The 11,928-nt window shown below is 40.5% G+C and overlaps 1 protein-coding gene across 4 annotated transcripts in view; it reads right to left on the bottom strand.

The window, feature by feature from the left end:
* Positions 1-51: 51 nt before the first annotated feature.
* ZNF593OS (ZNF593 opposite strand) overlaps positions 52-11,928 on the bottom strand; it is a 33,594-nt gene continuing 21,717 nt past the window's right edge. For 2 of the 4 annotated variants that reach the window (XM_073666645.1, XM_073666642.1), the window contains 2 exons: positions 938-1,048; positions 52-785 (listed from right to left, as the gene is read on the bottom strand). In XM_073666645.1, coding sequence (XP_073522746.1) covers positions 639-785; positions 938-988 — 198 coding nt within the window. In that variant the 5' untranslated portion in view covers positions 989-1,048 and the 3' untranslated portion in view covers positions 52-638. Of the gene's footprint in view, positions 786-937; positions 1,049-1,363; positions 1,474-3,712; positions 3,804-11,928 lie in introns of those variants that run through there. The other 2 variants (XM_073666635.1, XM_073666641.1) reach the window with 2 other exon arrangements.

The following is an 11,928-nucleotide window of genomic DNA, read 5'->3' as shown; positions in this document are numbered from 1 at the left end:
AAAAGTATTTGACCAAAATAAAAAATCACAAATGAAAAAAATGCAAGAAGCTTTGTCTGTCTCAGATTTATTGACGGAATACGAACAATATGTTCATTATGCGTAAAAGATTGTAAAGTTGTGACTTTTGCAGACTACATATGTGCGCCATAATTACAGCCTGACTACTACAATTGGTAAATGAAGAATAGACAAGTCACTGAATCCTGGTGAAGACGGACACATGTCTACGTGAGATTCCCCAACCACACTGAATATATAATGTAAAGACATTCTAATAAAGGGCTCAAGCCTGCCAACAAACTGATAACATGGTATATTGGTTAAAAAGCATAAAAGCAAGATCACCAATTATAAAGGCAGATTCTATATAACACAGATGAGATCTTGTCAGATTCCTTTCCAGAACTTCAGCCTTTTACTTATAAATACACAACACCTTCGAATGAATAGCCTTCTAGAGGACTGCTGCAATTTCTTGAACGTTCGCAGTCTTCAAAATACATTATTTTCTCCCCATTCACTTGCCAGTTAACATTTTTTTTAGATCATTACGGAAATGAAGATGACTTTACAGTGATCATCTATGTACACGTCATTTATATTGAAGAGCCTTCCAGCCTTTCTACCGAGTGTCCTCATTGTGAAGGTGGAAGGTTTGACTCCTGCATCATCTGACGGGCACTGTAATAGGACAGTCCGAGGCCCATTAGGGCAAAGAGTAAAGCCAAGTGATTTACTAGTCTGTCTTTGGGCTCCGCTGCCAATTCTCCAGAAACCTGCATCTGAAATGGAATAAACTAGGCTTAACTAGATGAGGGCACGTTACTTGTTCATTTCTGCTGTCAATACACTGAATCTTGGTGAACAATCAAAAAGCTTTGTACGATGTCGCTGCGGATAATAAAGCACACAGTTTAAGCGTATATAAGGTTACCTGCAGCAGTCGGAAGTATCCAGGGGTGAGACGTCCAAGGCGGATTAACATTTTGCCTTTAGAATCTGATAATCTGTATTTCCAACTCAATCGGGTTTGTGATAAATCAATCTGTGGAATAATAGTACATATTTTAAACACACAGTAAAAAAGTGTAATGTTCATCCTATTCATTTCCTGCTACCAAAGGAAGGGTTTTAGCTCTTAAGAGTATTGGGCACCTACAAAAACAATGAAATGGTTGAGAAGGTCCTTAGCTTATATTTCTTGGAATGACTGCCATTTCTAGCTCGGTGTCATCTCGCCTTGTCTTCCTTTGGTCCATCCTGCTATTGTGTGACACTAAACCCAGTTTAATCCGATATTTGTTTTTAAAATCCATTTCCGCACATCACTCCAGAACCAGCATGAACTTAGCCTTCATACCTACAAAAGCAGGTTTCCATTTCACCTGGATCACGCAGAGCGGTGCCGTTTGCTGTATGGCTACAAATGACGAGAGGCTGCTCTCCAGTTTATCTGATATTTAAGACCCCTCCCTTCATTATAAGAACATCACCAGAACCCCTCCCAATAAGAACAGCTGTCAGAAGAGATCAGACCAATGGTTGTTTAATACGGCCAGAGGGGAGCAAGAGGACAGGAAAAAATGTAGGTTAAACAAGCTGGGAGATGAGAGAAAAAACACAGTACTGTGGCCGGATCTCTTCTCGGAGTATATTCACAGATCTCATTGTAACATAAGACTATAAGCTCGAATTTTACTGACAGCCATGTTGGCATATCTACGTATCTGGCACAGAAAGATATCGTTAGGGTAGATGGCTCTAATGCTGCGCCCATGCCAGTACCTGGTTTCATTTCCTCACTAGATTTCATTTATTCGTGAGCTGACCGGCAGATTATGGATAAGAAGTTACTTCAGCACCAAGTTACAACACATATGGTGATGTCAAACGCCAGCTATTCTACTGAAAGGCCAAAACAATTGGGTCTGTGCTACATTACACCAACATGATCATTAGCAATCGCTAAATCCTCTTAAAGTGGAGTATGCAATCAGGAATATGACCTTTTCCACTTTCATTTTATCACTAATCTTCCACATCATCCTCTTACTGGAAAGATGCGTTAATACTGCATTTATGAGAAGACCTATTATATGCCTTGAGGTTGAGGGCCTGGTTCATTATTACATTTTCACCTGTTTTTTGTCTGGTTTTATGTGTTTTGCACTTTTGTTGTTTGCACCCAATTCATTATTCTATTTTTCATTATTCTGTTTGCGTCTTTTTTTTAACTATTTTATGTGTGCTCGCCTGTTTTTTTTGTTTTGTTTGTTTCTCCACTTAGTAGGCGGAGTCTTATTCATTTCAGATCAATAAAATTCATGTGACTAATCAATTGTGACTTTTTAAAAAGTTGAAAAATTTGGTTCAATGTTGCTCCGATCCCTCCCTACCTCCCCAGTGTATTTTTGAGTGCGCAAGTATTTTTCTGCAAATTCGACACCATTTTGTAAAATGTGCAACTTTTGCGTCAAAAAAACTTCTAAAAACAGTTGAACAGAGTAAAAAAAACACCATTTTGAAGACTTTGGCACCTAAAACCATAAGACAAAAAAGGAAAGTGACTTAATTGCATTTCTTTTAAGTGTGTAATTTCCCCAGGTTTGGAAACCAATTAAACAATTTTCCCAAAATAGTTTGTTAAAACAAGTTCTTTTATTTGTCTCACTAAATACATTTATCAACTATCCAGTGGCATAGCTTGGGAAAGGGGACCGGCGTTACTGCAGCCGCCAAATTCAATAGGGTGCAAAATTTTGACACACTGCCCGGTTTTTTACTTATATAATATTCCTCCGACATTACCATTACTGTCCCCAATGGGACTCAATCTAAATGTCATGTCTGTAAATCTTTGGAGTGTGGGAGGAAACTGGAGTACTCAGTGGAAACCTACGCAAACACGGGGAGAACATACAAACCACCCTGAGAGTGGTGCTGGTAAGCACTGATTCTTAGAATATTGCAAAGAGTTCCCTTCCGGCGCTGCTATACAGAGCACCATAATGGATGTAGGTAGTAATTGTCTTCTGCACTCTGTTTTGATAGGGACCAAGATGACAAAGAACTTTAGTATAATGTGAGCTTTGTCATCTCAGTCGTTGCCTAAGTACGTGCAGTACAGTGGTAGGAAATAACCTACTTTTAAAATTAAGGAAAAGTCATCTGTAAATTCTTTGTGCATAATTTTTTCCACTGTGGAATTTTTGGCTACATGTTCTTTACTTTTTGCAGATTTTGGATGGCCCCACCTCAGTATTTGGTCAGTTTTCGGTCGGTATTTTTCTCAGGAGTGGGAGCCAAAACCAGGTGAGGAACAATCAGAGAAAAAGTATAATGGAAAGAAGTCACCAAATCTGCATTTATCACCCACTCCTGGTTTTGGCTCCCACTCCTGAGAAAAAAACACTGACCAAATACTGATAGTGGGGCCATGGCCTTAGACTTCTTCTTGGATGTTAATGTTATTGTAAACTTTGCATTGAAAACGGCATAAATCCACAATAAATATGCCACAACATCTGCAAAGGCCAGTCTATAGTTATTACAGTATGTAGATTTTAGGGAATTTTTTCCACTATGTGTAGATTTACGCTCAGGAGCCATGTACCTGCTGTAGCATCACGTCTTTCAGGACAGTGTTTTACCTTCAAGTATAAAAGAATATTTCCATTCAGACAGAAAAGATATTGAAAGTTTTATTTACCTCACTTCCCTTACTTCTGTGCAGTTTTGTTAAACATAAATTGTATTGTGTTGAGAAATTAATATTTTCATATTAATAGAAGAAACAGCATCTGAAAGTCAAAAAAAGTCAGTAAAATACACCACAAAAACTAATCTAAATATGTAAAACTATCCTATATAAATTTCCTTATTCCTTAGATATAAATGAACATATAAAATAGAGGTGAGTATCTACAGTGGCTTGCGAAAATATTCACTCTCTTGGCTTTTTACCTATTTTGTTACATTACAACCTGTGTTTAAATATTTTTGTAATCAGATTTGTGTGTGATGCATCAGCACTAAATAGTCTAAGTTTGTGAAGTGAGAAAAATATAGGCATAGATTAAATTTATGGGATCAAATGACTAAAAATTGGCATGTGCATATGTATTCACCCCTTTTGCTATGAAGCGCCTAAAAATTTCTGGTGCTAGCAATTACCTTCTTAAGTCACGTGCTTAGTGACAGGAAGTCCACCTGTGTGCAATCTAAGTGTCACATGGTCTGTCACTTTTTCTGAAAGGACACAGAGGCTGCACCACCATTAAGCAAGAGGCACCACTTGAGTGCGCAGAAAAAAGCCTTTATTTACAAAAATTGTAAGGCTCGTTTTGAGTTTGCCAAAAAACGTGGGAGACTCCCCAAATGTATGGAGGAAGGTGCTGTGGCCAGATGAGTACATAATTGAACTTTTTGACCACCAAGATAAACACTATATCTGGCACCAAACCAACACAGCTCATCACGCCAAGAACACCATCCCCACAGTGAAACGTGGTGGCAGAATCATGCTGTGGGGATGGTTTTCGGCAGCAGGGACAGGGAAAATGGTTTAAGTTGAGGGGAAGATAAATGGTGCGAAGTACAGGGATATTATTGAGCAAAACCTGTTTCAATCTGTCAGTGATTTGAGACTGGGACTTTGGTTCACCTTCCGACAAACAATGACTCAAAGCATACTTCTAAAGCAAAATTTGAGTGGTTTAAGGGGAAATGTGTAAATGTTTTGGAGGGGCATAGTCAAAGCCCAGACCTTAATCCAATTGAGAATCTGTGGTCAGACTTGAAGATTGATGTTCACCAGAAGAAACCATCTAACTTCAAGGAGCTGGAGTATTTTTGCCTTAAGGAATGGGCAAGATGTGGAAACCTCATAGAAACTTATCCAAAGCGACCTGCAGTTGTAAATGAAGTAAAAGGAGGCTCTACAAAGTCCTGACTTTAGGGGTGGGGGTGAATAGTTATGAACACTGAAGTTTTCATTTATTTTGTCCTATTTGTTGTTTGCTTCACAATAAAAAGAAAACAAAATGTTCACAGTTGTAGGCATGATCTTTACATGAACTGATGCAGACCCACAAAAAACAGTGAAATTCCAGGTTGTGAGGTAGCAAAACACAAAAAATGCCAAGGGGGCGGATACTTTCGCAAGCCACTGTATTTTCTGTCTACTCTAAATTCTGTCGCATCAATATGAAGATGTATTGTAAGTGTATCTGCTGCCGTGTTTTGTTAGATAAGTTGCCATAGGAGTGTCTAAGCCATGTGATAAGACCTTTACGGCAGCCTCTATCCGTAGCAAAGTTACTGAGCACACATTATGTAAGCGGATATCCACACACCCTCAATAGATGTTGGCTGGCAAATATTTCTCCCAGCCACCTTTTATACACATATACCACTTAATTTGTCAGAGTTTGCAAGTGTTCTCACCAGGTCAAAAGTAGCCAATTTGTGCTCTTATTTTATTCCTATTAGGCCAGAGGTTTTTTGTTTTTGTTTAAATCCGCCATACGGTTTCAGAGATATGGGTACTTTTTATTTAGTGCTAATGTTATTGACTTTATGAAGGGGGTGTGTATTTAGGCTGTTCTGCATAAATACCATAAAAATAACTAAATTAAAAGGCCCTTATCTATGGAATCGTGTAGGAGATTTAAAAAAGAATCTCGGGAGAGCACCTGGAATAAAATAAAAGAAAACACTGGTGACAGGATCTCTTTAAATGAGTTTCCTGGGAAATAGAAAAAAAAAGCAAATGTCATGAATAGATTAGACAGTCGCCTTCAGTTTTTGTTTGTTTTTAACTAATCACTATTAAAATGTCCGCCATCTTCTTACTTCCCAAATTCTGTTCTAGAACACGAATAGGACAGGGGCTTGTGAACTTGTGCCCTTCGTGTTTAGGAAGATGTGCTCCAAGTTGATGTAATACTGGAGAAACCAAACATGATGAGGTAAGAAGAGGCTGCTCACACTGCTGTCCACCCGGTCTTCCTGACCTAATACTGGAAACACCAGGGGTACTAAGGTAATAAGAGGCTGCTCTCACTGCTGCCCACCCTTTCTTTCTGATCTAATACCGGAGATACCAGGGGTACTGAGATAAGAAAACGCTGCTCACACTGCTGCTCACCCTGTATTTCTGATCTAATACCAGAGATAACGGGTACTGAGGTAAGAAGAGGCTGCTCACACTGCTGTCCACCCTGTCTTTCTGACCTAATACTGGAGATACCAGGGGTACTGGGGTAAGAAGAGGCCGCTCACACTGCTGTTGAATGACTGCTGTGAGCTAGAGATAAACTGCACCATGTATTGTCAAGCTATCTCCAGTAACTTCCTACTGTACATGTTCTCAGGCACCTGTCCTACACTCTCGATTTCTGTCGGTGTGTTATTGTTTGCGTGGATATTACACATACCCATTAGAGTCTGTCGGCCTTTTCACAAATCCATTTTTGTAATGCTGCAGAAATATTTTCTGATGCATACCCTATATTTATGACAAATTTTGGAAGGCCTCATTCAGACGTCCATTTTTCACGATCATGTTCTATTTGTGTTATTCGTGGATAGAACACGTACCCATTATAACCTATGGAGCTGTTCACATGTCAGACATGTCCATTTCGTATCTGCATCATGGATCATAACTACCCATACAAGCCTATTAGTCCGTGGAGATCAAGAACCCCACGGATACCATTCATGTGCAATCCATGCGCTGTCCATGATTAATATTGTAATAAATAACAGAAGCGCTGTAATTTTTTTTTCCACACGTGAAAATCACTGATGAAATGACGACACTGATTTGGCTTACAAGTACTGAGGTAAAAATCTCACCAAATACTCAGCGTGTGCACGGGGCCTTATACATGGATGTCAGAATTCAGCCTGAGGGTATGTGCACACGATGCAGAAATGCTCAGGATTTTTTCCTGAGCGTTTCTGCATCTCTCTGGCAGGAAAAAACGCATGCGGATTGTACATGCGTTTTCCTGCCAGGGACATGCGGAAATGAAGCGGTCTTCACTTTCATTTCCGCATGCGGGTTGACAAGCGCTTCCCAAGCGATTTTAGCATCACTTGGAAAGTGCTTGTCAATTTCACACTATATAAATCCATGCAACCGGCATGGATTTATATAGTGTGTGATGTCAAAAAATAAAAAATAAATATATACTTTACCCTCTGATGGCCCCCGGTGTCTTGCTTCATCGGTCCCGGCTGCCGGCAGTGAAGACTGTAGGACCTTCCGACGTCAGCGTCACATGACCCGTCACATGACTCTGACGTCAGCGAAGGTCCTTCATTCAACCCCGAAGTGCGCGGGAAGCCGGCAGGACGCAGCGCGGGCCGTCAGAAGGTGAGAATATATATATTTTTTATTTTATTCTTTTGGTACCTGGGTCTGGATGAGAGTCCTCTCATCCACACCCGGGTACCATCCGCACATTAGACCGCATGAAAAGCGCATCAACATATACAGTGATGCGGATTCCATGCGGTCTAATGCAAGTCAATGGTGGCAAAAGAGCAGCGTTTCCGCAAAATTAATTGACATGCTGCGGATTTTTGACCGCAGCGTTTACGCTGCGGAAAAATCCGCATCATGGGCACAGCACATGCGGATTTCCATTGGGGAACATTGCTGCCCTTCTACCATGCGTTTTTCATGCGTTTCCGCAACTGCAAAAACGCCGCGGAAACGCATGAAAAACGCATCGTGTGAACTCAGCCTGAAACTTTTTTTTAAAAAAGAAACCAAGTTGGTGTTGATACATCAGTAGAAGTGCAGTCTATCAAAATATAAAATTAATTAACCCCTAGAGTAAATGCCATAAACAGAAAACTAATCAAAACGACAGATTTGTGCTTTTTCTGACCTCACCACCCTAAAAAATGCAATAAAAAGCAATCAAAATATTGTATGTACCCTAAAATGGTACCAATAAAAATTTTAAATCCTATTGCAAAAAACAAACCCTACTGCTACGTTCAAACTATTTGATCAGTATTTGGTCAGTATTTTACCTCAGTATTTGTTTTCCAATAATTTTTATTGATAATTTTTTTATAAAACGGGGGTAGGATGAGGGAGTAAATGGAAGTGTAGGAGAATGGGGGGGAATGGGGGTAGAGAAGAAAAAAAAAAAAAAAGTAAGCCAAAACCAGGAACAATCAGAGGAAAAGTATAATGGAAACCCGTCACCACTTCTGTATTTATCACCCACTCCTGGTTTTGGCTTACAAGTACTGATGAGAAATACTGACCTAATACTGAACGTGTGAACGTCACCTAACACATCTCTATTGATCTAAAAATTAAATGAAAAATGGTGCCACAAACCAAATTTTCAAAGCTTTTTTTTCTTCAAAATCTTCAATATTTGTTGAAAATTTTCTTTCAACACTGGCCACGGATTAGTATCACATTGCAGTCACCAACAAATGTCATTGCACTGTAATCCTACACTGTAGATTACATCAGATCCTGCCTATAATTACAGAAATCTTAATGGAAGTTCGCATTGAATTATGTTTTCATTCCCCTTCTGTTTAAAAGTGGAAAATATAAAAACTTTTTAAATCACACTGTTCTACAGCCACATTGATTCAGAGATGAACACAGTTGACCATAACTAATTTTGTGGTGCTGAAAGTGAATATGATGCTTAAACTTGCAGATTGGCTCTAATTTTCAAGATCCAGATTATTATTATTTTATTATTAATTATTATAGCGCCATTTATTCCATGGCTTTTTACATGTGAAAAAGGGGTATACATAGCAAAAACACAATAATCTTAACAAAATGAGTCAGCGACTAGTACAGGAGGAGAGAGGACCCTGCCCGCGAGGGCTCACAATCTACAAGGGATGGCTGAGGATACAGTAGGTTAGGGTAGAGCTGGTCGTCCAGCGGTATGGTGGAGCGAGGGTTACTGCAGGTTGTACGCTTGTCGGAATAGGTGGGTCTTCAGGTTTCTCTTGAAGGTTTACATTTTAGGCCACAGTCTGACGTGTTGGGGTAGAGAGTCCCAGAGTAGGGGGGATGCATGGGAGAAATCTTGCGGGAAGAGGAGATAAGAGGGAAGTAGAGAAGGAGATCTTGTGAGGATCGGAGGTTGCATGCAGGTAAGTACCGGGAGACTAGGTCACAGATTTATGGGGGAGACAGGTTGTGGATGGCTTTGAATGCCAGGTTCTTGAACTTGAGTCTCTGGGTAATGGGGAGCCAGTGAAGGGAATGACAGAAGGGAGAGGCCGGGGAATAGCGGGGGGACAGGTGGATTAGTCGGGCCGCAGAGTTTAGGATAGATTGGAGGGGTGCGAGAGTGTTAGAAGGGAGGCCACAGAGCAGGAGGTTGCAGTAGTCGAGGCGGGAGACGATGATGGCATGCACTAGTGTTTTTGCAGAGTCTTTACTGAGGAATGTGCAGAGATTTCGGATATGTGGTTTGAAGGAGAGATCAGAGTCCAGAGTTACCCCGAGGCAGCAAGCTTGTGGGACTGGGAAGAGCGGGCAGCCATTAATTGTGATGGATAGGTCAGATGAGTGAGATGGGGGAAAGATGATGAATTCAGTTTTTTCAATGTTAAGTTTTAGAAATCTAGCAGAGAAGAAAGATGAAATAACGGATAGACATTGTGGGATTCTGGTTAGTAAGGAGTTGATATCGGGTCCAGAGAGGTAGATCTGTGTGTCATAAGCATAGAGGTGGCACTGAAAGCCGTGAGACTCTTTTAGCTGTCCCAGGCCGAAGGTGTAGATGGAGAAGAGTAGGGGCCCTAGAACTGAACCTTGGGGAACACTGATAGATAGGGGGTGAGATGAGGAGGTGGTGTGTGAGTGGGAGTCGCTGAATGTCTGGTCTGTTAGGTATGAAGAGATCCAAGACTGGGCCAAGTCCGTGATGCCAAGAGATGAGAGATTCTGTAGTAAGAGGGAATGGTCCACTGTGTCAAAAGCAGATGACAGGTCTAGGAGGAGGAGGACCAAGTAGTGTCGCTTGGATTTGGCGGTTAGTAGGTCGTTGATGACTTTAGTCAGGGCAGTTTCAGTGGAGTGATGCGGTTGTAATTAATTATGACACCTTTTATGCAGAAAAATTATAGAAAACTTGCATCTTTATTATTTCATCATCATTATTGTATTGTATAGTAGCTAGTCTATTACATCATCTATTTAGTCTATTGAGCCTTCAGTAGTCTATCATCTTAGGGTGACCAAACAAAAAACGCCAACTCAGCTCCAATGACGTAATACTAATTACAGTTGCATCACCTACTTTTATAAATGCTCTCTGTGTAAGGAATACAGTTTTAGGATTTCTTAGCTTAGTCTCTTAGCATATTGACATGTTTCTATATGTTTTTTTCAGATATGCCTCGTTCTTGCATTAACAAAGCGGATACTTTTTGCTACATATGCGGAGTAGTCACTTTTGCGTCACAAAGGTGAAACTTGACTACCATGGAAGGAAACCTACAACCTGTATTTTGGCTGCAGATTAAGAGATCAGGATTTGAGTTGTGCTCCACACCTATGCGGCAATAGATGTGCATCACATCTTACCCAGTGGCTGCATGGGAAGAGGCAATCTATGCCTTTTGCAGTCCCAATGATCTAGTGAGAGCCAACTGACCACACTATTAATTGCTATTTCTGCATGGTGCCCCCCATTAGGAAAGGAATTTCAAGGAAGAAGTGGACCTTACAGTATCCAAACATTCCATCTGCAAAAAACCCAGTGCGACATACAGAAGAACTGACGGTTCCAAAAGCACCTCAAACATTTTCGGTCAAGTCAAGTGAGGAAGAAGAGGGTGCTTGGTGTCATGAAGCATCTTCCCATCTTCCTATCACAACCCAGACTTTCTGTCAGCAACCTCAACTGAGACACACCTTATAACACAAAATGAACTGAACGATCTTGTGAGGGATTTGGATCTGCCCAAGAGTAAGGCTGAGCTCTTAGGTTCCAGGCTACAGCAGTGGAATCTCCTAGCAGCGCTTTTCTGATTTCTTTGTTCTGCAATTGTGATAAAGATCTTGTCCAATACTTCTTCATGGAGGGTGATCTTGTGGCATGCAGCAACATCAACAGTTTAATGGAAGTTCTGAAGATAAGTCATAATTCAGAGGAATAGAGGCTCTTCATCGCTATATTTGTGAATTAAAGGGGTTTTCCCATGAACAAAAGTTAACTTTAATCAACAGATCTTGGAATAATAATCTTATAAATGTGCCTCTGCTGTGTACTGTGTAATGGCTGTGTCTGACCATACAGGAACATGGTCTGATCATAGCACATCTCCTGGGCAGGGGAGGAAGCAGAAGAGTATACAGACATTACAGCAAGGGATCACAGCTGATTCTTTTTGTGAGGCAAAACATTTCCCTATCTGTTTTTAAACAATGTTTTACTTCAAAGAAAGAATCATTTGCGATCCCTTGCTGTAATGTCTGTATAGTTTCTTTCTCTCCCCCCTCTGCCCAGGAGCTGAGAGATGATCAGACCATATTCCATACATGGTCAGACACAGCCATTACGCAGTACACAGCAGGGGCACATTTATAAGATTATCTCAGCACAGGAACATTTTATTCAAACACATCCAATTGTGGAAGTTATTATTATTCAAAGATCTATTGACTAAAATGTACTTTTGTTTGTGGGAAAATTCCTTTAAAGATGGTTGCCCTCTTACTTGATCACCAGGGTTGATACAGAAACTACTGATGCTTTTCGTGTGAGATAGTCGTGCAAGAGGATATCACTAAAATTAAAGACTGGCCTTTCCGACATTCATTTCAGCCAGGGAGTAAAACTGTCCTGCATCCAGCCCTTGTTGACCCACATAAGATTTTGTTACCGCCATTGCATATCAAGTTGGGTCAAA

This window comes from Phyllobates terribilis, unplaced genomic scaffold (assembly GCF_046119375.1).
Source record: "Phyllobates terribilis strain yellow unplaced genomic scaffold, ASM4611937v1 Scaffold_2__4_contigs__length_985480577, whole genome shotgun sequence".
Taxonomy (NCBI): domain Eukaryota; kingdom Metazoa; phylum Chordata; class Amphibia; order Anura; family Dendrobatidae; genus Phyllobates; species Phyllobates terribilis.
The sequence above is the reverse complement of the archived record's forward strand: the minus strand, read 5'-3'. Positions and strand labels throughout refer to the sequence as shown.